At 47.3% G+C, this 27,351-nt stretch overlaps 10 protein-coding genes and 1 non-coding gene across 11 annotated transcripts; 5 read left to right on the top strand and 6 right to left on the bottom strand.

Moving 5' to 3' along the window:
* The first annotated feature begins 1,745 nt into the window (after positions 1 to 1,745).
* Positions 1,746 to 3,010, top strand: FOIG_16373 (uncharacterized protein). The gene is made up of 2 exons (XM_031217813.1): positions 1,746 to 2,094; positions 2,155 to 3,010. Exons 1-2 carry the CDS (start codon positions 1,796 to 1,798, stop codon positions 2,687 to 2,689), a joined length of 834 nt encoding a protein of 277 aa, XP_031052463.1. The 5' UTR covers positions 1,746 to 1,795; the 3' UTR covers positions 2,690 to 3,010.
* A 429-nt stretch (positions 3,011 to 3,439) lies between these two features.
* On the bottom strand, positions 3,440 to 3,703 carry FOIG_16372 (uncharacterized protein; the record flags this gene model as incomplete). The annotated part of the gene is made up of 1 exon (XM_031217812.1): positions 3,440 to 3,703. One exon carries the CDS (start codon positions 3,701 to 3,703, stop codon positions 3,440 to 3,442), a length of 264 nt encoding a protein of 87 aa, XP_031052462.1.
* A 400-nt stretch (positions 3,704 to 4,103) lies between these two features.
* On the bottom strand, positions 4,104 to 4,442 carry FOIG_16371 (uncharacterized protein; the record flags this gene model as incomplete). Its single annotated transcript, XM_031217811.1, has 1 exon — positions 4,104 to 4,442. The coding sequence occupies one exon, from the start codon at positions 4,440 to 4,442 to the stop codon at positions 4,104 to 4,106; it is 339 nt and encodes a 112-aa protein (XP_031052461.1).
* Positions 4,443 to 4,947: 505 nt separating this feature from the next.
* Positions 4,948 to 5,028, top strand: FOIG_16370. The gene has a single exon. It is a non-coding gene; the product is annotated as a tRNA-Glu (tRNA).
* Positions 5,029 to 5,642: 614 nt separating this feature from the next.
* On the top strand, positions 5,643 to 6,116 carry FOIG_16369 (uncharacterized protein; the record flags this gene model as incomplete). Its single annotated transcript, XM_031217810.1, has 1 exon — positions 5,643 to 6,116. One exon carries the CDS (start codon positions 5,643 to 5,645, stop codon positions 6,114 to 6,116), a length of 474 nt encoding a protein of 157 aa, XP_031052460.1.
* Positions 6,117 to 8,346: 2,230 nt separating this feature from the next.
* Positions 8,347 to 12,339, bottom strand: FOIG_16368 (uncharacterized protein). Its single transcript, XM_031217809.1, has 4 exons — positions 11,806 to 12,339; positions 9,529 to 11,741; positions 9,060 to 9,470; positions 8,347 to 8,999 (listed from the first exon to the last, which is right to left on the bottom strand). The coding sequence occupies exons 1-4, from the start codon at positions 12,287 to 12,289 to the stop codon at positions 8,637 to 8,639; spliced, it is 3,471 nt and encodes a 1,156-aa protein (XP_031052459.1). The 5' UTR covers positions 12,290 to 12,339; the 3' UTR covers positions 8,347 to 8,636.
* Positions 12,340 to 13,274: 935 nt separating this feature from the next.
* On the bottom strand, positions 13,275 to 14,249 carry FOIG_16367 (uncharacterized protein; the record flags this gene model as incomplete). Its single annotated transcript, XM_031217808.1, has 1 exon — positions 13,275 to 14,249. One exon carries the CDS (start codon positions 14,247 to 14,249, stop codon positions 13,275 to 13,277), a length of 975 nt encoding a protein of 324 aa, XP_031052458.1.
* A 323-nt stretch (positions 14,250 to 14,572) lies between these two features.
* FOIG_16366 (serine/threonine protein kinase) lies at positions 14,573 to 19,458 on the bottom strand (the record flags this gene model as incomplete). The annotated part of the gene is made up of 8 exons (XM_031217807.1): positions 18,140 to 19,458; positions 18,056 to 18,095; positions 17,734 to 17,985; positions 15,679 to 17,692; positions 15,238 to 15,634; positions 15,089 to 15,192; positions 14,810 to 15,034; positions 14,573 to 14,760 (listed from the first exon to the last, which is right to left on the bottom strand). The coding sequence occupies exons 1-8, from the start codon at positions 19,378 to 19,380 to the stop codon at positions 14,573 to 14,575; spliced, it is 4,461 nt and encodes a 1,486-aa protein (XP_031052457.1). The 5' UTR covers positions 19,381 to 19,458.
* Positions 19,459 to 19,721: 263 nt separating this feature from the next.
* On the top strand, positions 19,722 to 21,542 carry FOIG_16365 (uncharacterized protein; the record flags this gene model as incomplete). Its single annotated transcript, XM_031217806.1, has 1 exon — positions 19,722 to 21,542. The coding sequence occupies one exon, from the start codon at positions 19,722 to 19,724 to the stop codon at positions 21,540 to 21,542; it is 1,821 nt and encodes a 606-aa protein (XP_031052456.1).
* Positions 21,543 to 21,835: 293 nt separating this feature from the next.
* On the top strand, positions 21,836 to 23,092 carry FOIG_16364 (uncharacterized protein; the record flags this gene model as incomplete). The annotated part of the gene is made up of 1 exon (XM_031217805.1): positions 21,836 to 23,092. The coding sequence occupies one exon, from the start codon at positions 21,836 to 21,838 to the stop codon at positions 23,090 to 23,092; it is 1,257 nt and encodes a 418-aa protein (XP_031052455.1).
* Positions 23,093 to 23,222: 130 nt separating this feature from the next.
* FOIG_16363 (uncharacterized protein) lies at positions 23,223 to 24,727 on the bottom strand (the record flags this gene model as incomplete). Its single annotated transcript, XM_031217804.1, has 3 exons — positions 23,223 to 23,285; positions 23,369 to 24,086; positions 24,144 to 24,727. 3 exons carry the CDS (start codon positions 24,725 to 24,727, stop codon positions 23,223 to 23,225), a joined length of 1,365 nt encoding a protein of 454 aa, XP_031052454.1.
* Between the last annotated feature and the right edge of the window lie 2,624 nt (positions 24,728 to 27,351).

The raw sequence follows: 27,351 nt of genomic DNA, 5'->3' as shown, positions 1-27,351 counted from the left end.
CACTTGAGAAAAAGTCGACTTCGGCCGGTTCATCATCGCCTCGCCGTTGCTCTTAGCCGGCGCTTAGCAAGTCGGCCACCATAGACTCAGTTACCGACAGATAAACAACCGTGCGAATATATTGGAGCAAAGGCATGTCAACATTTCGAAGATAAACAAAAGGATGATTTTGATCTTACGCCTTGAGAACCTACATCGATGGTGAGTGCCTGAACCTCCCTATCAGACGCATACCAGCGGTGCAGCCGCATCCCCTTGGTAGACCCCGAACAAGACACTGCCACAACAACACAGCGGAGGATGACGATGTTTAAGACAAAGACAAGACAGGTTCCTCTTATGCAGCCTTTCTGGACAGCGACTTTTGAACTTGTCCATGACTCCCTGATCAGCCTCATTCAAGATGATGGCATGACAACCGTAGCACATTATGGCGACAAAAAGAATGCACTCTCGAAGGTCTCGATGAAGCAAGTGAAGCCCAATACCAAAGACATCCTCAGACGTGGCTGACCTTCTTGTGGACCCAATCAGCATCAACGAGGATCTGCCTGCACAGAATGCCATAATGGACATCGTCTCGACAGAAGCTCTAGAAACAAACCTTCTGCACCATCATCAAGCCACACAGCAAAAGAGGACTCGGCACGGCTCGACATGGCTGTAACATTCTGCAAGGTGTTTACAGACCTTTCGCCATATGTTTCGATATGGCTCGAGTGTTCAGTTGAATATCCAGGATCGGAACAGAACAAGAGCCCAGGGGGCTCAATTTGTATCAACATGAATGAGTTGACCAAGCACAAGACAAGCACGAGGGCTCTCATGAGCCACCTGCATTCGGTTCATGACACCGGGCTGAGACCTGAGAGTCGAAGTGGCAAAATCAGGGACGGCCATGCCCGCGGTGCGAACTCATCCCATATCAGAGTCACTTGTAGGCGGCCGCGTATCTGCAGAGGCCAACAATACTTGATTTCTCAGAACGCGTCTTGATGGTACATCCCGCAACTCCCAAGGGCAACGCCTACGCTCGATAAGATCAATGTTTGCGTTAAGTGTCGTTATCAGTGCTGCGCCAACTCGGAAACCATTCGGTTGTCGTCGATCTTCTCGTCCATGTTGTGATTTGGGCGCAGCAGTTTGAGCATATGACAGGGCCTATCTTTGGATGATGAGGAGGAACCTGACTCAAACATCCGATATTCGAGGTGTCGCATGCTGTCTTTCCTCGAAACATATTGAGAGCTGTTAATAGCATGAAAAGACAATTCATAGGATACAGCGTTTCGCGCCTCGTCGCATCCGGGCTGTTAAACTGCCCTAAGGGATAGACCAGAACGTTCTGATTGGCTGACCGGCTGACCGGCAGACGGTTGATCGACGAGAATGACGTCTCATTTCCATAGCCGCATTGTCTCAATTCAGCTTGTGCGTAACATCTGATATCACTATCTATCGTCGTCGTAATGCTGTGAGAGTTGCGTTTCATCCTGCTTACCCTCCAGCCCCGATGAGCCAGCACGGCCTTCATCTTGATTTGACTCAGCCATTGTCTAGATTGTCAATGCATAAACAAGTGCGACACGAATTGCAGAGTACAGCCCCCTATTTATTTAAGCTTTCGGTTTCGGTTTCGGTAACGCTTTCAGGTGCTAGTCTAAATTTAGCGCCTTTCGACATCCCTCAAGTATAACCCATATTTTTCTGTTCCTAGATCTTTCTCATTCTTTGTTTGATATAGGCTCAAATCGACCTGCATATTTATCAGTTCATTCTTCTCAAGTCACTTGATATGGCGGCCTTCACACTTCCGGATCCCCCGTCTGCAAACAAGACCAATCTTGCCATTGCAGAGCTTGTCCTCTACATCATTCTTTTCATTCCGGCGATACCGCTCGCGTGGAAACATGGCAAGGCTGGCATGACCTGCTGGCCAATCTTTCTGTCGTACTTCCCACTTCGGTTCGTTGCCGACGGATACCAGATTGCCAAGCGCAATGATCCCGAGATTCCCAATGCGGTCATTATCATGACTACCGCCGGAAGCATTGCCTGTCTGTCGCTGACTATAATTGGGTTGATCTATGAAGTGTAAGCCTGGATGATATTAAACGGGCTGAGCACGTAACTAATCAAGAGCGTCGCTTTCAGGAACGTCATACTTCCACTACCCCCAAAACGATGGACTGAACGAATACTCCTCGCCGTCACCCACCTCTCCATCACCGCTGGCATCACACTGTCTACATATGGAGGAGCGCCCAAGTTCGGAGCCCCAGGTGGTGTCCTCTCACAACATCTGAACCAGATCGGCACCTGCATGATGCTGTTCGTCATGATATTCGGTGTAGGCTGGTGGCTTTGGTGGACAGGAAAACGCGTCACAGCCATGAAATCGCACCCCAACTTCATACCCGCGAGATTCCTGCTTCTCACGGCATGCGCGGCATTTCCGTTCCAGCTTGTTCGCCTTGGCTACACTTTGACATACTCCTTCACCCCGTACTCGAGTTTGGATCCCGTTTCTGGAACATTCGCTACTAGACTCGTCCTTATGTTTGGTATGCAAATGATTGTTGCCGTGATTGTTACTGTGGGCGGCTGGCGTGGCACTGGTGCTGTGCCTAATTCTGCCCAGAGTGGCGCGCGCCAGGGATTTGGAAGTGTCGCGAACCCATGGGTATGAAGTTAAGACTCATATTTTATACTTATTCTTCGATCATTTGTAAAGAGTAGCTGGGATACTCTTCGGGCTGCAATGTTTTTAGGTATGTTTATTATTCAAAGCTCTTGCAAGTACGTGCCCACTGTCCAACATTGAGAGCCTTCCATCCTCTTGGATTGAGTTCATCCGTATTAGTGCATATCCGTTCTTGGAAGAGTCCATTCGCACATAGAATGTCCTTGCCACTTTTTTCCAGGTTCCGGAGTGCAGATCATACAAGGGCTTATATTAGGGTTGACACTGGCCTTGTCTGTCACGACGGGCTGTGAGTAGGGTTAAGAGGGTTAAAATATGGCATGGGAGGTGTTCGTTAAATCTCAGCAGGCTCTTTACTCTTCTGGGTACATGCCAGAAGTATTGAGAATCGATGATACACGAAATATTTGGCGTTTACATAGTAACATCTAGAATAAAAACAAAGCCTTGAACATAAAATGTCGCCCCGGGATCTACAGAACAGCCAAGAGTCACTCGGATGCTCCTGTGGCAGTATCCAGAAAAGCACATTCTCTGGGACGAATACTTCTCTGGCCTTGACTTGAGCGATATTTCACAAAGCAGAGGTAGCCCGTCAGGCCTTTTTTGCGACACGCTGACTAAATGTATGCTACATTTACCTACATTTCTTATCACAGAGAATAGAGAGCCTAACTGGCCTCGCCCAGATTTCCCGGTATCCTGTCAAACGATGCTGTGTGGTTTTGGTCTCTATCACCAGTACTTTCGGAGAGCGGCAAAGCTGGAGCGGTCACATTTATACCTCTTCTTGTGGTTTTCCATTACAAGAACTGCCTTGCTAAATTCTTTCACAAGATAATGTGCACGGGCTTCTTCGTTCAAACTCTCAAGAAGGAGCTTCAATCTGTTGCCTTGGATGGCAAGCCTATCACAGAAGTAATCTCTCTCTACCCGCTTCATGTTGACAAATCCTCCGGTCTCACTATCCTTTTCCCCTTCTACCTGATCAGCCCCCATTTTGGGCGACTTGTTCACTCTTCGCTGCTTCGATAACCCCGGAGAGGCACTCTGAGATCCTTGGCCTTGACATAAGTAATAACGTGCATCTTCGATAACCTTTTCAAACACATGCGTGAGAGTTCAAAAGGCCTCAAGTCAAAAAGTCGAACGTTACGGCAATTCTTAGGTGTGGTTTCTAGACGACGAGTCCTTGCCATAGAATAGTTGTTGAATGGTCTAACGAGGATGGACACTACACCAATGTGGGAATAGAAGCATGTTTGGATGGTAATTGATATTACAATAGCAGTCATACCGCAAGAAGCTCTTGATGCAATTCCATTTCCTATCTCTTGAAGAGGCGCATTTCGTTCCTGGCAACGCAAGCCTTCCTCGCATGGCATTAGCTTCATAGCTACTAGTTTCCAATCTCGGAAACTTCAATGAGCTCGGGGATAAGAGACCTGGCAGCGGCAAGGACAGATAGACTTGGATCTTGTGCGTAAGGGGTGCGTTTGAACTGGTGCTTGCCACTCTGCCTAGATCTGATGGACTCAACCATGGGTGCTATTCTTTCTTCGACTTCTGATGCTGGTTGCCCTTCTGATCTGTCTCTCAGGTGGCGTAAGCGAGTTGTGATCATGACTAGTGGAATTACATTTCTGTTGCCCTGATGATCCATGACGTAGTCCAGATGGGGCTTCGGGATAGATATTTCGTGATCTCGGAAATAACGTAGCATCGCTGGCGAAGCCATTGTGAGGGCGTGGATACCACGAAGGGATGTTTCTAGTAGGAACCCAATTTTTGTCTTATCTGGCAATCCGCCAAAGATATCGTTTTCATCTGGCAACATGTCAAAGAACTGCTCAAGCTGTCTGTGGGCGGAATGTTTTCTCAACGAGCTGTTGAAAACTCGATGAGATTATGAAGTAGAACAGCTGTAACATTACGAATTACCATTGAATAAAGTGCAGTTTATATCGACCCTTGAGTCCGAACCTGTGTTCATTGGACATCCCCTTTAACCATGTATTCGAACAACTCTGACCAATTATAGTTCAATGACATATGAAGAATAAACAATGGCCAGTGACCACGTTATATTTGCCGAAACATCTTGAAGCTTAGGAAGAACGAGGAATAAGAAAGCTTCGCCTTGACAACCTCAGTCGCTCTATGTGCTGTGGTGAATTCTTGTGTCGTCTCGTTGCGGCTGGAAAAGATGTTAGACGGCAAATTTCAACTGTTTAGCAACCAAATCCGGTATGGTGTAGTGGCTAACATTTCGCGCTCTCATAACCTGAGAGATCAGTACCGCGGTTCGATTCCCTGTACCGGAGATTTAGTTTCATTTTGGCGATATGCCAAATTAACCTTTTGTCATCTTCTAAAACAAGACATAGTGGCATCTTACTTCCTCTTTATTCTCTAACAAACTTTTCGTATCTTTACTCTAAATGCTGTACCCTAGATCTCTATGCCAATCTCGATCTTGAAGTACAGGGTACCATTAATTATGGGCCTCAATCCTCACGGAATCTCGAACTGGTCACCATGTATCCTATCATATATGGCTGCGAAGAACAACAGAATAGCAAGGCAGTCGTTTCCTCAGGCTACGAGAGACACTCCTCCATACTATCTCTTTGACAAGGCGGTTGATTAGCATTCTCGAGGCTGGGCCAGGGATTCCGAGGACAGGGGTCGCGGCGTCAAAAACAAGGTTTCTCCCGTTGTCTACTTTCACGGGGAGAATTTTCCGGACCAGTGTGATATTGGTTCGGTTCCTCCGAAAAGCTTTAAAGTATACGATCCCGAACATACCGGAGGTATTTGCTCGAAGATTGTGGACTGATATCTCCAAAACGAAGACCCGTGATCGGCAGCCAACTATCGTTGCTCGACAGATAATGGTATCATCATACCAGATGGTAATGACGGTGACGATGCACACATGGGAGACTATACGGAACATGGGAACGGCGAGCTGTCTGGCAATGCTTCCCAAAACGAGGAAGACTTTCATTTGAAGCTTAGGGTTTGCGGCAAAGAATGTCTCTGCAGAGTCAATGCAGACAACATAAAGCATGAGCAAGTCGGATCAGAAGACGTGGGAAACGTGCTGGCTGGAAGTATAAGCCACGTAGCTACTTCGACATCCAAACAGCCGATTGTCAGCGTCGTGGAGCTGGGAGAGATACTTGCCGAGAGCACCAATCGCGACAGGCCAGTCCCACAAAGCCTTAACTCACTGAGGCCGCCGCAGGATGAGGATGCAGAAGCAGTCGCAGCTGAAACTCGGGCAGCGATACTGGCGTTGGGACCAGATATTGGTAGCCAACTTTACGAGGAATCATGGCTGCGGCTTGGCCTGATGGTCCCTCCACGTGGCGTATTCCAGAACTGCTTTCACCAAAGTCGAATTTGATGAACGAGCTCTTGAAGTTTAGCTCTATCCATGATTTGGCCTCTTCAGTCGCCTTATTGGCTTTACTGGTGCCACTTGTGCCAGACGAGGAAGGAAAAGGAATTATCGGCAATTTCACCGGTGGATCTGGTGTAGGGGTTGCAGCGGGAACCTCTAGAGGAGATGGGAGGTTTGCTTGAAGATTTTACAATTTGGAAGCTACGGTAACACCCTTCGGCCAGCTACTGAAGACTTGGAGTCGGGCTGAGTACGCAGCAAAATTGAAGGGCGCATCCTGGATCACTGGCGGCGGGTATTGAGGCAACGAAAGTAGCGATGTTGATCGGTATGTGAATTAATTGCATGAATCGATTGCGAATTTAGGAGTCCAGGAGAGAAGCAAGCATATGTAACATAACTGGACACCTAGGACAAAGACTGCAACAAACGTGGCCTTTCTCGATATGCCATTCCTTCAAATAATACACAAGACCATGTCCGAGACACTAGAAAATATGTTCACTGGTATATACCGAAATGAGGTGCTGTCTTCGTGGCCAGGGTGGCGTAGCTGAAATTTATTAGCGTACTTCAATCTTGTCACATCTCAGCTTTGCCTTACTACGAGAATACGAAGGGGTGGGGTAGGAGAAAAGTCTCCAAACAAGAGCTATCGGGGTCAGGTAGGCTAGATCATATCACTGTATCATGTTTATTGTGGCCTTCACACAACTGCTTCTACGTAACAGTTAATAGTTGATAAAGTCTTGCGTTTAAGGAGTCTCGCATCAGTACAAGTAAGGCGCATAGTCCAGATACTGAAAATCGTTTGATGTCGAGAAAGTCAGCAAGGGGTACTTAGCTTAGCTCCCTCGAATGACAAGTAGCGGCTCGTTTGTCGACGGCTGGCATAATGTTCTCAATGGCATCCGTACTCCTTTGGCGGACTCAGTTAGAGACCATTGTTGCCTGGATAGGACAGGTGTGATAGCGTGCATTAAGCTAGCCCAATAGATCAGGCTCTCTACATGAGAAGATCAACCGTGCGTACTGTACGCAGAGCTGTAAAGATACTTGGCAATACGATGTCTCGCATTAGTGGGTCTAAGCCATCAAATGTCATCAAAATGGTCCGAGAGGCACTTTGGGCCTGTGAGATTGCAAAGTGTACCGTTCAGAGCGCTAGTTCGAGAAAGGGAGTACGTTGTTAAGTTCGTGTGAGGAATTTACTCTCAGCGATCTGCACCAATACATATCGGTCCGCCTGGTAAATTGACTCCGCCACTTGCCAAATCAGATACGAAACGTGATCCGGATGGCCTCTGAGACATAGGCCACATAAGCCAGGAGGGATATTAAGTCTAGACTCAATCAAAGTTATACAGCTCGCAACTTCTCAAAGCCATGCCGAAGATCAAAGCTCGATGACCCCGAAAGGAAGAATGTGGCTAGCTGAGAAGCAAAAGTCGAGTTCATCTGACCTCTGCGTGGTGGATGATTTGGATCATATCAATTTATCCTGCCCTTATAATTACCACATTGAACTTAGTTCCCTACAAGTCAAAGTATTTGCTGGATAAATGAAAGCTGGGAATCAAGCTAGAGGCTCGAGGCTTCATATCTGTTGCATGACTGGTATGTGACATGATAACAGGCTGTCTTGCCGGAGCCGACCTGCAACCTCTCCGGACTTATCACCAAGGTAATTAAAGCTACGGATGAATGCCCGAACTCAAAAGTAGCAAATGGTCATAGTTTTTATGGTTGCTTTGCCTCATACTTGGTGGATCTATCTAACTAGATCAAGCGAAGGGCCTACTAGATTGCATGAAAACAGAACGCATCCGATTGGAGAGTGAGCGGTCATCAGCCAGCCACAGACACAGGCGGCCCGCTACCCGTTCACTATCCCGAAAAGCTAAGTCCTTGCGGCTTTAGCATGCAGCCAACCCAACGCCTAATGTTAGTACGGAGTAAGAGCGGTGGGTTTAACCTTGATGAGACGTCTGGCACTCTACTGCTGTAGTTTTAGGTGTCATAATGTTCAATTACCTAACACCTATGTTTTTTACAGAGCAAACTCGACGACACTGTGTTGTGCTCTCAGTGTGAATTACTTGGGGTACCTGTCAACCTAGCGCTTCGATGAATATATTGATCATCCCGGCAGAGTATGGCTGTAGACTGACAACCGAGTGCTTATTGGGGTATGAAGAACAATAATACCGCCTAATGGTACCTCGACGGCTGTGGTTTCTCAGATATTCCGGAGCCATCTTTGGTTAAGCAACAAGATTTACTATTATTAACATTTAGTTTAAGAAGTAGTGACCTGAACACGAATCGTGACCTAAAAACTGGAACCTAGATGCATTGAAACAGGAATCAACCCGAGAGTTTCTTTACCCGAGCACCAGGACGAAACTATGGCACAGAGTTTATCACAAGAAAAAAAGTCAGATATCAGTACCAGTTCCAGAGACAGCCTTGAATAACACGGAGGAATGGTACGACGCGGATAATAGCAAGAACATGAACCTGCTAGACGCGTTTCCTGATCTGCTTTTCCCAACCCTTGCCCTTCTGTGAGTCTTGTCTTCTTATAGCATCGGCCAGCGCTGCAAAGTCACTGCCCCAGATGCTGCTGGCAACAGTTTCATCCAAAACGCAGACAAAGTGATTTTCCTTGATACGATTGTGATTCATCCTAATCCAGCTTTGTACCCTCGCCTGCTTTACTGTGATTCCCGTGCAGACCAGAAGTAATACAAATGGAGTGTCTCCCCAGTGTTCGAGCTCACTGGCCTCAGCTTCCCGTGTACTATTGTTCAGGTTTTTATGCCAGTTGCACTCTAACAACGATTCCATCGCATCTTCAAAGCGGGCTCCTCGGCCGGTTTTGATCTAGTTATATCGGGTATGAGAATATGTTACCATCTTTAAAGTAATGAAGAGGGTACTTACCTGGGATATAATCACGATTCGATTATTATGGGCGATCTGCCTCGATTCATGTGTATTATGCCCTTCGGAATCTGTCAACTGTTTCTGTAAAAGGAAGACCAGATCCGGGCCAGCATTAATATCAGGAAACATGAACGTGGGCGAAGAAGCTTGATCGCCTGAACGATGTTGCTTCATCCAGTTCCATATGGTACCTGGAGTCTCATGTTTGAAGGTTGTTTGCAATTCAGGCAGGGAAAAGTCACTAATTCTGATCACAGAGTTCAGACTTAACAGTATTTGGGTTTTTGAATCCAGAACAACAGCCTTTGATAAGTGCTTCCACAAGTTCTCACGTTGGGAAGACGTTTCCAAGAGACTAGGCTGACCAACTTGATCAAACCTTTTATGTCTGAGTAAACGATCGAACGACTGCAAAGTAATGCTTTAGCTTCTGACCCATATGCATAGTGTGTTGGGGATGTCTTACCATTGCAACGAACCACTCCGTAGCCTTCCCAAACATTGCTCGAACTTCATAATCATCTTGTGTATGGACAAGCCACTGCAACATAAGATCTTGATACTCGTTTCCTCCTTCCGTGCGAAGATATTCCATCACTGCTCGAACAGCTATCGGCTCAGAAAACGTGTATCTTATGGTATTTCCGTCCCTCTGAACCAAGGCAAATCCATAGGTGACTAATTGTGAAAAGTTCGGTTTCAGAAAGATAGTAGGGGAGCTCATCATCTCTGCTCGGATTCCAGCACGAAACAAGTCTTGGACTAAATCTTCCTTCCCAGCGGACTTCATCTTGCGAATTTGAACTTTGAGAGCATCGATGGCTGCAGCTGTCGTTCTGCATTCTGCCTCCTTAATGATCATCCGTATCTCTGATAGAGTCGATCCTGGGGTGGTCAAGCGCTGACAAAGGAGCATCATCTCCTCGATGTAGACCGTTGACCATCTATATCGTCCGCGCTGACCAATACTGTGCGACTTGATCATAGTTCGGATGAACAGATTTCTCAAACCTGTGTGTAAAGTCGCTGCTATTCCACTGAGCGATGTATTGGGAGTCGCCACTCGCGGATATATGTTCTGAATGATCGAATTCATTTGGTCCATAGCGATATTTCCATGATCGGCCAGTAATTTCAGCAAGGATAGACCAAAACTCTCCACTCCTGGTACTGCATCGGTCTTGAAGAGTTGGACTAGGCTCAGAGTAACAACCGAAACAACAGCTTCTGAATCTCGATTATCGAGAAGCTCTTCTAGATGTATTTGTGAGGTATCAATAGAAATGTTGCTGCTCTCCGTCAGGCTGTAGGCTTGCATAACCAGTGCCAAAAGCTCTTGTGTCGTAGGAACTTCTAATGGTCTCCGTAGCCATGCCTCAACCATATCGAGATCAATCCCAGATGGCTCAAACGGCAAGGGCCGACCACTGCGGCTTAAAAGAGGCAACTTTGACCAAACTCCAGTTTTCTTTACACCTTGAGAAGCTCTCAATTCGTTGAGGATATCAGTAACATGTTGCTCGTAGAGCCCCCAGAAGTCTGCGTCGGATGCAATCAGTTGAAATGTATCGTCAATGCGATAGCTGTCCCATTTTGTCACTGTTTCTCCATCCTCCCATGCATCAAAAGAGTAGGTGGCAAGCTTTTCTTTAAGGACTTCCAGGCGAAGTGATGTTCCCGAAATCACCAGAGTAGGGTTTACGTATGGCAACTCGTCACTGCTCTGCAATGATCTTGCATCACTCTCTTGACCCTCCATATGCTCGTCAATTTGTTCTTTGGCGCCATCGCCACTGCGTCGAAACGGATCTCCACATTGAATATACATTAATGTAAGTGTTGCATAGAGGTGGCTGAGCATCGAGGAAGCCTGAGGGTCATCGAGAGTAAGTTGTGCTTCATCGAAACAGTGATACAACGAGCCATTAAAGAACTGGTTGGGATGTTGACTGAGAAAACTGTAGCATTTGGGTACGATGAAGGCCGGTATTTCTGCCCAAACGTAGACATATTCATCGTACCATAGATATTGGTCCGCAGACAACCTAAAAAGTCTATACAAGGCATCAAACGGATCGTAGGTATCGCAGGATATCTGTAGCCAGAGCCATTGTGTTGGTGTTGGAGAAGGGTATCGGCGCAGAAACTCGTAGAGCAGAGCAACACGTGCGACGATAAGAGGTTGGAAGACATTGACCTCTTTAGAAATCCACTCTGGAATCATTTGTGGATGATCCTCAAACATGGTATAAGTGTCTCTGGATGCCGAATATCGTTTCGTATCTATAATGTCCATGCCTCCATGATTTTGAGCATCGATCTTTGACAATTTCGGCGTAGGGGCCAGATTTGGAGCCAGAAGATAGAATCCCCATTGCTTTTGCAATAGTTCGAATATCTGTCGTGTTTTCCCAGTGCCGGCAGACGAGAAAAGGACGTGAACAGAACGAGGCGTTTCTCTCTTCTCATATCGGCCGAAGACCTTGTCCTCCAATATGCGGTCCATCAACAGTGATTTCATATCTCCCAATATATCTAAGTTTGGAACCGCGGGAAGTGCGCAGTCTAGGAAGATCCATGCGATGATCTTCCATTGTTCTTCCATGTAGACCATGAGACCGAATTCAAGAGGGTACATGTAATTGTTCTGTCTTACTGGCTTCAACTGCCAGAACTCTCCTATAACTCGTCTGTTAGTATCACGCCGTATGAGAGTTGTGCCCAAGCTCTAAATATAACTTACCATAAAAGTGTCCCAGAAGGTAATGATGGTAGGTTTGCAATGCACCCATGATATTGCGATGCGCTATGTCTTGATCTCGCTTGGGCCAGCTGATAAGCGCAGTTACTAGTTCAGCAAGACTCATTTCGTTGTGGCAGCGAGGGTGTGTTGTGTTCGAAAACGCCTCATCATGATACATTGCCCAGAATGTGTTTCTTGGGTTTGATACCATATCAATGAGAACAGTATAGTCACCGGGGTTCATAGCCATAACTTCCCATATTGCATTTGCTATTTTAAAAGGTACCGCGGTATTGGAGACATAGAGTCTTCCTTGGTAGAACGGCTTGTCGTTCAGTAGATATGGCAAAAGAGGGTCAATGGAACAGCTAGATCCGGTAGGCATATCATATGCAGTCAGACCGTAATACTGAATACGCTGTCCATAGCGGTATTTGAAGAATTCAAGGCATTTTATTCTGTGCATTTGACGCAGGTCGTTCATTGTGAAGATCTTAGCTGTGTATTTGTAGGATGATATGAAAGGTGAATCAGTAAATATCGCTTTTAATTAACATGCGGGGTTATAGAAGTAGATTCCACAGAATCTATTAATAGATCATTATTTCTTACTCTCTCTGGACCCGACCAGGGTGCATTTGTGTGTTGGTTCTGTCCCTTCTCTAATGCTGTTGTATCACGTGCTCAATCACGTGGCTGTACCTAAATATTGCAAGACAATTAATTACAGGGTGATTGAAATTAGAAGGGATATGTTAAGATTGGAGGGTCCATTGAAAGTTTCTGCTTTATAAAGATGGGGTTTCAACTATACAATATACTTGATTACATTACATATAGAGTGCCTGGGGATTGCTCAGATTCTTCATGGCGGATCACTCTCTGTATCCAGTGATCGATGCTCCCCGATTGAGGAAGTGGGCACACTGTATGTGACAAGGATACGTCACTTACCAGGCCGTGAACTGAATGAATTGGACCTTTCACCTGTGTACATAGTGATGGGACCCTTCGAGAGATGAGTTGGCAAATCACCTTTCTCTATTTGCCTAGTAAGGTTAGGTTAAGCGCATGGCGTTCCAAGCCATCATTCCAGCGACATGGGCATTCATGAGTGTAAGCCGCCACACAACGCTCGCCAGACACGACAGATTAGAGGCTCTATAACTCTTACAGAGCCAGAGTTCCAGGCTATATCACCATTCCTCAATTAGCTGCCACTCTTGTTCTTATTGATGCAGCTAGGGTTTTCTATATGCTAGGTGTCATTCTATGAGATGGACGGCGATTCACCAGGGAGAGAGTAATGGCGGAGCTTGAGGTCACATACTAGTTCCCAAAGACAGCAAGAGCCTTGTAAATACTGCATACATATTTCCTAGAGCCAGTAAAGCCTATAGTCTTCATTATATGTTAGTAGCCTTCCTAGTAGGACACTCTCAATCCTATTCGCAGCCCAGAATTCGGAACTAATGTTGAGAGGCAAATGCATCAGCATACATATCCATATCAGCGACAAAGCCATTCAATCTCGTTGGTGCCCAGCCAAGTAACTGCTTGGCCCGATCAGACGAGCCTCGTAGACTAGTCCCCATTGCTTCCGCGAACAAATCATCCCCAGGGCCTACCAACTCACAGCGTCCCTTAAATTCCCAACGTGAAGCCAGAGCTGTGAAGATCTCCGACATGCTCTCTTGACTTGTCACAAGGTCGAAGACAGGATAGACCGAAGTGCTGTTGATAAGTGCAAGCTTCTCTATAGCCTTCTGGAAACCAGTGGCGACATCGTTAACGTGGACAAGGCCGGGCCGAGAGTCAATGCTCAATGGAACCTGGACAGTGTCCAAAGATCCATCTCGGGAAGCCTGGAGGAGTGGAAGGATGAAGGTTGTCCAAATAGTACTCTCGCCACCGTAGATAAGCGCCGGACGTAGAACAGCCACATCGAGGACATCAGAAGCTGCAAGAACACCGTTCTCATGGACGACACGCCATGCGACAAGAGGCGCAGGTGGTGTCGTGGCATGAGGTCCAACGATATCGAGATCGTTGACTAGCTTATCACTCGCTCCATGGACCCAAGTTCCCGAACAGTAAATGAACCCAAGTTTCGGGGTATGCGTGAGGCCTGCAGACATTGCCTTGTTCAAACGCTCTTGACCGACGGCTTTCACGTCAGCGAGGAACTTTGCGGACTCCTGATTAGCGCCAGAGACATCAACAACTGTGTCAATGTTGAAGTTGCGGATGGCATTGAGATAAGCGTCCGGCTTGTTGATGGGGTCGGTGCAGATGATGGGGGTGACTTCGGCAACGGCCAGAGACTTGGCTTTGGCTTCATTGCGGGCGATACCGTAGACTCTGTGTTGACCGCTGTTGACGAGAACGTTACAGATTCTGCTGCCAAGGTAGCCAGTGGCGCCGATGATAAGAACTTTAGGCATTGTGGATAGTGAAGATGTCGTTTCTTTGTAAGAGGGTGAAGTAGCTCAATCGCGTTCTTGCAGGTAATGGAAACAAAGTCTGTTGATAGCGATTATTGTGCTGGATTGCAATTCAATGGTGCTTGTACTGACTGTCCTTCTCTCTTATACTACAACATTCCTATCGTCAAACGGAATTTATCATCGGACGTATCATTTGTATTATTCCCAAAGAGGTCTCTTTAGGGATAGTGCTGAGGTTTCAGCGCTTAAGGCACCGGAGATAGACGGACGGCGGCACTAACGGGTCTAAGAATTACCGCATCTGGAAATCCGCCACGGAATTAAGCCATCTCAAACCTAGACAAGAACTGCTCCTCAACCTCCCTAAAGAAAATATCCCACAGTGAAGAAAATTGTGCCTTCAGGCTATCGCGTTCTTCTTCGGTCCAAATGCGGCCGCTTCGGGTCCAGCGCATAGTGTCTTTTGCGTAAGGTATGGGTTGGTCATAGGTGAGAGTCATAAACGGCCCTGTTCCTCTGAGTAAGTACAGCAACGGCATTGATCGACATGCACTTACAAAGTCCGGCGGGTAACCCTAAACTCTCATAACAACGTGGTTCAGTCTCTGTCAGTCTTTTCTCGAGCCAACCGTAGAATTGACGGAGGCCTTCAACGGCAAGAGATGAGATCCGAACGGAATAGAATCGGAGGATAAAATTGTCATATTTCCATATCAGGTCCACGACTGGAACTCGGATAAGTCTTCCATCGAGGCTGGTGGTAGTGCCGACCTCGACACATCCTATTGATGTCAGAATTTGAAAGGTATGAATTGGATGCTGAATAGATAACTCACTGTCCAAGTCGACGTCTGGTGGACCCAGCCCAAGTCTCTGTGTCGCAAGTCTCAAGAAAAGGCCAATCTTCTGAAAGTCAGGCGTGTACATGATTAACCGTGCCCTATAGCGATCAGAGGTGCTTTTATCAATATTTCGTTGAACTCACGCTACCAAAGACCCGTCCAACTCCCAATTATGCAGCGCTCCATTCTCACGCAAAAACACATAGCACGCCAACGCAGCTTTCCTAGTCGACCGTGTGGCGACTTTGTTGACTTCAGTGTCAAGCGCTGGAAGTGACTTCTCCTTGATGCCGAGTAAGGCGTGATCCAAGACTGTGTTGCCGCTGGCTACTGTGTTCCATGGAATGTTCTTGTTGGGAAAATGCCGTTGTGCATGGTCCTTGATCATTTGCAGAGCGGTCTTGTTAGACCAGTAAGCTGCGATATGTAAAGAGGTCCGACCTCTTTCATCGGCGACACGGAAGACGTCATCAAAATCTGGGTACTTCGCTAGGAGCATTCTTGTGATCTGATGACATGCAAGTTCATACGAATCCCGAGCTTGGGAAAGTCAGCGGTGTCTTTACAAGTATATGGGCACTTACATCCTGAAAAGCCTTCGATAGCTGTCGCTAATAAGGTCTTTCCCGTTGGTGTAGTTGCATATTCCGGAAGTGGATCAAGTTTCAGAAGATATTGGATATGCTCAACCGGTACCAAGCCATCAGCAACAGCGAGTGAGACGAGATAGCCCCCGAATGTCACCCAACTACCATCTCGATGCATCTTATAGTCATGCTTCAGAGAGTACTTAGCACGTAGAGTCTCTGCCAGCTTTCGTTCATCGTCATAACCCTCGACTAAAAGTTGAGCAAAGACCGTGAGCCCTGAGTTACACTGCTCCTCCAATATCCCTGTCATACTCTTCCCCTGTCGTCTCTCTGAAGGGAACTCTTCAAGTGTCTTGATAAGCTCTGGCAGGATCTTGGGGAAGTAGTGCGCTGCAAAGTGAAGCGCATTCCTCCCTCCTCTCTCCTTGGTGAGGATACCTGCACCTTGTCTGACGAAAGCCCGCACTGCCTCGATGTCTCTCCTCTCAATGGCGACATGAAGAAACAGTCTCGGTAGGTTCCACGAAGGATCATCGATGACAGTATCTGGAAAGACTTTCAGAAATGCATCGACAAAGAAACCGGATCCTCTGAAAGTGCACATCGTCAAGAAGGGATCTGTCGGTTGCTTCTTGTCCACTCGTCGTCGCTCAATCAACATCGAGCGGGCGTCTTCATCAGCTAGGAGGGAAATTACAGTCTCCAACTTTCCTTTGTACCCTTTACCTCCGACGCACATACAGTAGAAGCGCGTTCTTCGGAAAAGAGCACTGAGTGCCTGAGCCTTGGCATCGCTGAGTTGACGTTGCGCTGACAACCCTAGAATCGCCACCAAGACCTCTGAGGCAGCTAACATTCTTCGTAGGAGATCGACGTCAAGCTGTTGCGCAGCATGAGTGATTGCGGTATCGAAGTTCAAGAAGCCGTCCCATCCTTGGACCTGTCTTGTCACATCTGCTCCATACTCTAGCAACAGCTCAGTCGCCACTCCTCGAGAATAATCCCACGCTGCAAATGTAGTATGAAGTGGAGTTGCGCCGTTCTTCATAGGTACATTGATGTCAAGACCGGCTGATAAGGCAATGTCGAATATCTCCTCGCAGTGCTCGCGTTTGGAGAACTGGGTTAGGGAGTGAAGGATCGTAGCTCCGTGGAGACTTTCTCGAATGGTGGGGTCAGCACCGTTATCGATGAGGAGTTTTGCCATGTCGAAATGGCCGCAGTGGCAGCTTAGAAGTAATGGTACCCAGCCGTGAGTGTTGCCGTGTGCGTTGACATCAGCGCCAAGTTCAACTAGAGCACGAGCCATGACAAGATCGTTCTTAACAGTTGCGATCTGAAGCAGCGTGAAACCATCCTTATTGCAGCAGTTGAGACAGTCAAGTCGAGTGACTTCCTCTTTAAACTCACCTGTCCTTTCTGGGTCTATATTTTCCTTTTCTGCATCTTTGAGGCACGCAAGACGATCAAAGTCGAATACTGGAGTGTCCATGTTTGGCTTCTCCTTCAGGAACAAAGGACTATTGCAATGGAGGAGAAACATATTAGGAAATCTGCGCTCAGTTGCGAGATATGCTTCGTACTTCTCTGGCCACTTGCGAGTCCAGATCTTACCCAGGACCTGATTCGTTGAGAGATGCTTAGGGACTAAATGGTCAAAAAGTGTTCCTTGGGCAAGGCCGAATGTCTTGGTTCCATAAGACTCAATCTTTCTCAGTAACTCGGCTTCGCTCTCTGATGGTAAAGACGTATCGCATGCGTCGAAAATGTTTAGTATGACCGACAAGGCTTCTGAGTTCTCCATCATTGCTGCTCTCACGAGATGTTCCAGACCTTTGTTTGTTGACGGCTCGACAAGTTGTCCATTGAGATATGCCCCAGCCAGGTGAAGTGGCGCAGCGGAGTCTTGTACATCCCCTGACTCAACGCTCTCCCTCAAATCTCGAAAGGCTTCTTCTTGGGCCACTCTGGGGATGAGAGATACGTTCAAAGTGTGCTCGAATGCAAACTGACATGTTAGTGACGCCAATCATGGAGCGTCTTACTTACATCAGGGACTTTGGCTATAGCTCCATCAAAGATCTCTTCCATCCGAGAAATGAAGCCCTCACTATCTTGAGTATCCCCGTCCGGCTTCCAGTTCTTCTTAAACTTCTTCAGACTAGCTGGCTTGAGGCTGTGGTCTTCGAAACAAGTTGCGAGCATTCTCTCAAACTCTGGGTTGTTGATCTTGATGGATATGACTTCATCATAAATTTGCCGCAGTTGGATCAACATTTCGTCCTGGTCTATTTCGTTTATCTGAGAGACAATCAGCATAGGTGCGTTGACGTGGTTGACCAAAAAGGCATTAAAAATCAAGCCTTCTTACCAATCCTGAATGTTTCTTCTCAAGCGCAGCCAGAGCACCCCTGGAATGTCAGCATCAGATCAAAACTATGATGGGGCTACATACTTATATCCGTCTGCTGCAGGTCGTAGATCCTTGAACCACTCCAACGGGATGGTCGCCTTTCCAGTATGAAGCTGTTGCATGAGTCCCAGAAAAAGGTAACTCTGTATCGCCGATAATGACACCCTGTCCGAGGGTGAAGGTGCGCAAGTTCCCTCGAGAAAAGCGTAAACGAACTCTTCCTGCTGCTCTGTGAGAGTTGTTTTCTCTTTGATGTTCTCTATGAGTGTTGCGACTCCCGATCCGGCCTGTTCTGGTGGTCTCGTCTTGATCTCTAACACTTCTCCCGGGCTCAATGACTCAAAGGGCGTGTGAGAGTTCATGAAAATGCTGGCAGTGAGCAGTCCCAATGAGTAGATATCTGTTCTGTGAAGATCCTCCAACCTGATCGGCTCTTCTGCATCGAGCTCAGGTGCCATCCAAGGAAGACTACCGATTCTCGCCTGGAATAGATTTTCGGACTTGTAATCATCTAGGATCACCGCATACCCAAAGTCGCAAAGTTTGGCCCGGATTGGTGAAAGACCAGTTTTGTCGAGGAGATCATGCTGGTGTTCGTCCAGGCCGGATGTGAAGACGAGCACATTCGTTGGCTTTAGATCAGCATGAACGATCCCATGCGCGTGGAGAAACTGGAGTGCGCGACCGATGTTCATGGATATTGCCAATTGGGACTTGAAGTCGACTTTGTTAGAAGAGAGATACTCCATCAAAGTCCCTTCATCAGCAGCTTCAAGCAAGACCTGTGGCCAGAACCGTCCAACACTGGGCGACTCGCTCCACGAAATGGCTAGCATCGAAACAATAAAGTCACATTGTCGAATCGTCTCATTTGATAGAACTCGTATCTCATTGATGGCAGCGGCAAGCTGAGGCGAGTCACTCGCGACTCCTTGAGAGGTAACAATCTTTTTAGTCACATATCGTCGAAACTTCTGGCTATCCTTCGCTTTCTGAATCCAATCGCGTACTCCGGGTGTCGCATTGATAAAGTCCTCATCTGCATCAAGACTAAGTTCTTCAGCTGATGCAAACACTGCGAAGGAAGCGCCTGCACCAGCTGAAAGGATATTCATGCTGGCGATGACATTGTTCTGGGCACTGAGGATTGGGACATCGAGTGCGACGGCGACAGCCAAGAATTCGGCTTGGCCTTTGACGGCATATGTCTTATCGGGTCGGTTGATCAGTTCTGTCGCTGAGAAATCAGCGGAATATGTCGAAAATGATTGAAAGTCGCCCATTTTGACGATACATGAAACTTGGCGATCCTGCCCGCGTCTGAAGTGTGGGATGGCTTCTTATTTCACGCAGGGTTCGGAATGTAAGGTTGATTTCCTCGCTAGGCTGAAACCAGGTCGTGACATATCTCAGCCATGTCTCGGTCTAGACCAATGAACTACGATATTCGCTCTCACGAGCTTACGGAATCTCTGCACGAATTTCAGCTTGGGCGCCGAAAATGAGGGGTTCCGGCACTATTGATTGCCTGCATTGGCTTATCAGGGTCTAGATCGCCAGTCAAACCATCAAACCTGCTTCTTTGCGCAATCTCTTCCTTTCAACCCACTTCCTCCGCGCCGAAATGTCTGGCCTTGAGATACCAGCCTTTATTATCGGCCTCGGTGGTTTGATCTCAGTTTTTGAGAAGGGCTTCGAAGTATGGCGCGTTATTCGAAGAGCCGACGATTTTGGGGATGATGTTGCAGATTGGATGTGCAAGTTGGAGATGGAGTTCTTTCGATTCCAGACATGGTGGACTGCTTTGGAGCATCTTGCGATCACGAAAAATTCGTCGCATTCTGTTCTCAATGTTCCGCTTCAGTCTTCGCCTTTACAGGTGGCGCTGGATAAGCAGTTCGGCAAACCCATTATTGATGCTGCGACTAGCGTCTTGAGACTTCTTGAGAAAATTGAGGGGATTCTCCAGCGGAACGGCGTATTGGTGGTCATGCAGGCAGAGCCGGCCGTGACGGATCATGACGGAGACCTTGGGGAGGCCACTGCGAAATCGAGACAACGGCTCAAGCGCTTCGCCAATGAACTTTTGAAGCATACACCATGGACAACTCGGATCAAACACAGCACGAGTCCATGGAAAGAAGACACTGACAAAACCGCACTCGATGATTCACTGGAGTCCATGATATACTGGAACAATACTCTCTACAGTATACTGCCTCAGAATATTCGGGACAGTATTCTCGAGCTCGGAATCGCAGGCTACGCTCTGGACTCGCCAGAAAACATCAAGGACATCGTCAACTTATCCAACAATCGCAATGGGACACTGAGCCAAAGCGCCAAGCTCATGACGATACGACGGCGCTTCAAAGACGGCTCGGATTTGAGCGTGGATCTCGATGCTATCCTCCAAAAGATGGAACTCAAAGAGGCTGCATTCGAAGGTCTCGTCGCAGCAGATGTATTTAAAGGATGTCAATACACAATATCGCAGTACGCATCTCAGGATGGTCAGATCTCGCGAGTTCTCATTGAGTGGATACCTATTCCAAAAGATTTTGGTGCTTATAAACTGGCTCACTCTCGCATGGCACAGATCTCGTGGACTTTACAGCAGATTGGAACTTTCTCGGCAATACAGGCTTATCCTGCTCTTGGATTCGTCGAGTTTGGAAGCGCCAGATCTTTTGGTCTCGTGTCGACCTTACCTCGCAGCTTTACGTCCTCTACCAAGGTATATACGCTTTACGATATGCTATCTGGTGGCCAAAAATCGGCGGCCGGTAGTAAATCAGCTTCGCGAGTGCAGCATGCTCTTCCAAGTCTGAACCAGCGCCTCCAGCTTGCTTCAAAGCTGGCCATGGGATTCTACACTTTTCTCTTAACTCGATGGCATCACGAGCGGTTCAATTCTCTGCACATCGCATTTCTCACAGATGAAGGGGACGCAAAGTCGAAGACACTCGACCTTACTCAACCTATCATCGGCGGCTTCGCAATCTCACGACCAGATTCACCTACCGAACTATCCATCTCAGCATCAGTGGAGGATACAGAAGTCGTATACCTGCATCCTGATATACGCAAGCGACTGAAATCAGGATCCACACAAAACGGTGACGAACAGCGCTTCCAGCGGGTCCACGATATCTACACTGTTGGACTATTACTTGCTGAGATTGGCTACTGGCGGCCCATTGCAAAGGTTGCTGAATCTGGGTCCAAGGGCTCGAAAGCAGACTCGATGTCCCCTGAGCAGTTCAAAGAAGCTGTTGTCAAGAAGTGCAAATCGGATCTAGCCTTCTTCGCCGGTGAGACTTACAGGGATATCACGCTGCGATGCTTACTGGCTGGTGAGTCCGGCGGGGTTCAGGCGGAGAATGATGCTGCTGGATTGAACAACTTGTATTGGGACGTTGGAATAAATTTGATGACCAGTTAGACATTGTAGAGCAGAAGACTATCTCACACTGATCGTCTGTTGGATAGTGAAGATATTCAGGTGGTTGGGGAGGCAGCCGAGTCAAGTCCGACGGATCTGACAGCGAATGCATCCACTTACAGGGGCTGAGCTAGGCAGAACGCCCTCCGCCTGCACTAAAATAGGCACACAATGCATGTCTTGGCGGAAGGATTCACAATACACAGATTATAAGAATCACGATGAAGATACGATAATTATCACCAACAAACAGAGTATCACACATAAACATCACAGTTCCAATCAACTATATCATGGCTTCAATCGATGCGCCTCCAATTGACTTTACCAACTTCTCATACACAAATCTTCCCTCACCATCCTCAATTCGCTTACTCTCATTCATCAAAAGACCTCGCCAATTATCACCTCCTTCAATATTGGGTGAACCCCTTCTAGAATGCATCCTAGAAACAGTCGATATCAACGAAACTCCAGATTTCGACCTCATCTCTTCAACATGGGGAAATCCAGATAGTGCTGATCCAGGCGACACTGATGAATACGGTCCCATGCATCGCTATCCCATCGCCATCAATGGAAAGCTGATGTTTCTACCGAAAAACATCTACGAAGCTCTCAAGATGGCTCATAAGGTCAATGATCCCGTTGAGCAGCGCAATGAACTCTTCTTGGAGACAGAGTTGATGACAGCCGTGGAAAACAATCATCGACCAAAGGTTCAACGGCTACTGGAACAAGGTGCTCATATCCATGCGCAGGATTGTTTCGACAAGACAGCAGTTCATCACGCAGCACAACTTGGTCATTTCGATATCATCAACATCCTTCTCGACTATGGAGCCAGTATGAAGGTAATTGACTCGCATGGTAAAACGCCAATGGACTACATCACATACACGAAGCCAAAGGACTGGGAAAATGTTGAAGAAATTGCTTATAAGATGCAAAAGACGCCAGCGGAAAGAGAACTTGTTCCTATTCCGGAGGTTGTTCGGGTTGGGAGACCGATGTGGATTGATGCAATTTGTATCGATCAGAGCAATTCGGAGGAGCGATCTAATCATGGTTCCTTGATCGCGCAGATTTACTGCCGTGCTAACTCTGTCATCGCCTGGGTTGGAGTTCAGACCGACAATACCAAGCTTGCGCCAGAAGCCATCTTATCAATCCTTCGAGCTGATGGCAAAGACGTGGATGAAACCATGTCTGATGAAACTCTTTCTGTCGCAAATGCTGGATGTTCATATATTCCCTCTGATGAAGAAAAGTCCTCCATCATTAGATTTATGAGGCTATCTTGGTTTGAACGGGAAGATCTGATGCACGAGGTTGCTTTCGGGAGAGCAATTACTGTTTACTGCGGCATGGATGCGCTTCTATTTTCATCTATAATGGAATTTTTCAGACGAGAGACATATAGTGGTACATTCTTGCCTCCTGACCTTCAAGTTTGGTCTTTGCTTGGAAGTACAGGTTCGAAGAAACGAAGCTCACTGGGCTCGAGATCAAGGAGGAAGAGGATGCGACGAGATTCGATTTCTGGATGATTTGTTGGGTTCAGTCCGCATTTTCCTACTACCGTTCCTTCTGTCATATTTCGATACTTAGTATGCTCCTAAAGTAACAAACTTTCTATCTCATCCTGGTCTCAATCGAAAAACGGTCTGTAGCCAGGTTTTATATCGAAAACTCGTAAGCGAAGGCTGTAGCATTTGTAGGCGGGTTGACAGAAATTATCAGCTGTGGTTCAAAATTAGCTCGACCACTAAACTAGAAAGAGGGGCACGCAGATAAGGCAGCGCTTAACAAGAGGGGCTACTCACCGTATTGGACGAATAAGTATACTTCTGCTCCCCCAGATCAAGAGGCCCATCAGCCTTTCCATTCGGCCCGGCCCAGTCGAATCGATAAGTTCGGACCTTTGCCGTGCCCTTCTTGGGGAGTCCTACTGCTTCCAGGCCGCTGACTTTGATGCTATACTTTGCTTGAACGGTTCTGGTGCCGGCTAGAATCTTGATTTTATGGCCTTCCTTGGTGGCAAAGACATCAAACTTCAAATCCGACGAAGCTTTCGTCAAGAGTCTCTGTCCTACCATGGCGGCATAGTACTTGTATACCTGCCACTCGCCATTGGGATAGTAGGTGCCCTCTGACGCCCCGGTCGTGCTGTAGACCAAATTGCCCATCCAGTTGTGCAGATTGGATCCACTACCCCAGTTCGCGCGCAGACCTCTGATGTCGTGGCGCTCTAGTTGAGAAAGGTAGTAGACTGAGTTGGCTGGATTTTGCTCGTCGACTGCTGCATACTCATTGACATCAACTGGCTTCTCAGGAACACCGTATTGCGCCCGCAAGGTAGTAAAGTCGGGGATTGTGGTATCGGGCTCACGTTCCCAAGCACCAATCTGATGCCAAGAGAAATGATCAGGGACTGTCTTGTTGCCCGCTACTGACTGTAACCAGGTATGCCATTTATCATCGGACAGAATGGGAGAATGTGCCATGGCTGGGCCGCTGAGAAGGGTTTCTGGAAGTGCTTTTCTAATTTGACCCAGTCAGCTCTCTGAAAAGCCATATGCATTAGTGTTTATGACTTACCGAAGTAGCTCTGTCGCCCGATTGTAATACTCCAGAAACTGAGGCCACGAGCGATCCCAGAAGATATCAATATCCGGCTCGTTCCAAACGTCTATCACAAGACCTTCCAACATGTTATGAGACTTCAAGTCGGATACGAGCTGATTCCAGAATAGCTCCATCTCTGTCCAATTACCATTATCACCAGGAAACGGAGAGCTTGAGCCCTGTCCGCCATCTGCACCCCAAAGGTCGTGAGGCAACAAGATAAACTCGGCGTTGTAATTGCGCGTGGTGCGGTAGTTGGATAAAGTTGAGTTGAAGCGGCCGAGGTACCCTTCATAGCCTCCTCGAGCCCAACCTAACGATGGGATCTGAGCACCGCCGCCGCGATTCGCGTTGAACTTGATGCCAGTCACCAAGTAATCTGGGATCGAGGTGTCGACGCTTGTTCCGTTATCAGGCCAGCCGTAGATGAAACCTGATCCGAGAGCCTGTGCTGGCCCATGGTTCTTGGCGAGGTTGACAATTGCTGTGCCTTGTGCCTGTGCAGCGACGTTGGTGACTAGAGCCAGCACCACAGTGGTGACAGTGGCGGGCTGCATCTTGGACAAGATCATTTCCCAGAGTGATATTCTCAGTCGGAACAAATCAGCTCTAATCTATTGTCCATCTCACTTGGTGCCATCTAGGGCAGGCTACGGGGTACTTATCAGTTTTCTAGTCTTGGCTGTATGTTCTTACAAGATGGCACGATCTCCCCACCGCGATGTAGATCCCCCGCAGGAGTTCCTAAACAGGTAATCTCATGCTTGGGAGCAGTAGAATAAACTACCCCATTAATTTGCTCCGGTGGGACAGGCTAAACGCATCATGTAAGTTTGAAAGTATGCTTAAGTCTTAGATGTGATGTCTTGGCCAACCGCGGAAGCCTTCAACTAGGGATACTACGTCTATTCAAGCTTCATTGGATCAGACTATTTATGTCGATTTGGTTAGTGTACGCCAACTTTAGTTCTGCTCTAAATCGGACTTCCTATGTAAAGCTATTATGATCTGGATATCAGTGAATGTCAATACGCTGCAACTATTTTGACTGCCGGTTTCCTGCTTGTCAAAGGGAAAACAGTATCACGCCACTGGCGATTACAAAGGTCTGCCAAAATTCATCCGGCTAAAGAGCAAGGCAATTTTCAACAGAAATCAGGTTGCTTAGGAAAATGGCCTTGCTCTTCAGAAATGCCGAGTCAGATGCTTATGTATAGACTGGGATTCCCCGCATGATCTACTGTATGCCGTGCATGCGCACCTATTGTAAACCCTGCTCTAGAGACGCGGGATGAGCATTGAACCGGAACAATTAACGTGCATGATAAGCGAGTGCTCCAGACAAGCGAGTGCTCCAAAAATCCCTCAACCTACACTATCACTATTCAATCAGATATTTCTCAACAACCTAATATGCCAGAGTCTTCAAATGAAGCTAAGATTATTCTTGCCCTTCAGGCCCTCCAGAATGACCCAAAATTAAGTCTTCGAAAGGCCGCAGCTATATATCATGTTGATCGCTTTGCCTTACGTCGCCGCCAGCGAGGCATTCTTTCAACACATAATACTCCTACAAAGTCACGGAAACTATCTGATCAGGAAGAGCAGATAATAGTCCAATTCATTTTAGACCTAGATTCGCGAGGATTTCCCTCGAGCCTATCATATGTGGAAGATATCGCGAATTCTCTACTTGCCAACCGCGATGCGCCATGCGTCGGTAAGCGCTGGGCTCATAACTTCGTCAAGCGACAACCAGAGTTAAAGACACGTCCATCTCGGAGGTATGACTATAAGAGAGCTAAATGCGAAGACCCGACTATTATTCGTGGCTGGTTTCGGCTTTTTGAGAATACAATCGCGAAATACGGTATCCGATCAGATGATATCTGGAACTTTGATGAGGCCGGCTTTATGATGGGCGTGATTGAGCCCGGAACAGTCGTCACAAGCTCGCACAGGCGAGGAAGACCAAAGCAAGTACAGCCTGGAAACCGCGAATGGATTACTGTAATCGAGGGGATTAATGCCGAAGGTCAATCGATCCCGCCGTTCATCATTGGTGCAGGCAAGGATCACCTTGCCAATTGGTACCAAGAATGCGACCTCCCCGGCGATTGGGTTATTGCATTGAGCGAGAAAGGATGGACTGATAATAAGCTGGGTCTCGAGTGGCTAAAGCACTTTGATCGGGCTACAGCTAAGCGAACGAACAGTCGCTATCGCCTCTTGATCCTTGATGGTCACGAAAGTCACCACTCTGTCGAATTCGAGGAATATTGCAAGAAGAATAAGATTATCACGCTCTGTATGCCTGCTCATGCCTCTCATCTACTTCAGCCTCTTGACGTAGGGTGCTTTGGGCCGCTGAAAAAGGCATATAGCCGACAAATAGAGCATCTGATCAGATGCTCTATAACTCATATCTCAAAGACCGAGTTCTTTCCTGCCTTTTATGCCGCCCACCAAGCTGCTATTACAGAAAGCAATATCAAGGGAGGGTTTAGAGGAGCTGGGCTTGCTCCCTTTGGCCCAGAAAATGTCATCTCAAAGCTTGATGTGCAGCTACGGACTCCGACGCCTCCCGTAGAGGTCACGATACCATCGACCCCTTGGACTGCAAGGACCCCAAAGACATCACTAGAGGCCCAATCGCATTCCAAGTATCTACAAGGAAGGATTAGAAATCATAAGAGCAGCTCCCCTGAGTCAATAATTGAAGCCGTAAAGCACTTTGAGAAGGCAACAACTGTTCTTATGGATAAGATGGTCTTACTAAATGATAGGGTTCGACAACTTGAACAACAAAATAAGACAGTAGGGCGATGCCGGAGGGGAAAAAGGACTAGGGTACAGAAAGAAGGGACTTTAACTATAGGGGAAGCATTACAAGCAATTGATCAGAGGGATGTTGATATGCAGGTTATAGCTGAATCGTCAAGAAGTGGTGGTCGCGAGAGGTCACAAGGACCGAAGGTTCGGCAGTGTAGTATTTGCGGAAAGACCGGGCATAATGCAAGGACCTGTCAAGAGGCAATTGAGGTCAATAGGGAATAATATAGTAATTAATTTTAATTAATCAGATAGATTATGGTGTTTATATTACTCTTTTTAAGTCTTGAGGTGTAGATTGGTGGAGCACTCGCTTGTCTGGAGCACTCGCTTATCATGCACGTTAATA

Source organism: Fusarium odoratissimum (genome assembly GCF_000260195.1).
Source record: "Fusarium odoratissimum NRRL 54006 unplaced genomic scaffold supercont1.78, whole genome shotgun sequence".
In the NCBI taxonomy this organism is placed as follows: Eukaryota; Fungi; Ascomycota; class Sordariomycetes; order Hypocreales; family Nectriaceae; genus Fusarium; species Fusarium odoratissimum.
This window is presented reverse-complemented; position numbering and strand designations above follow the sequence as displayed.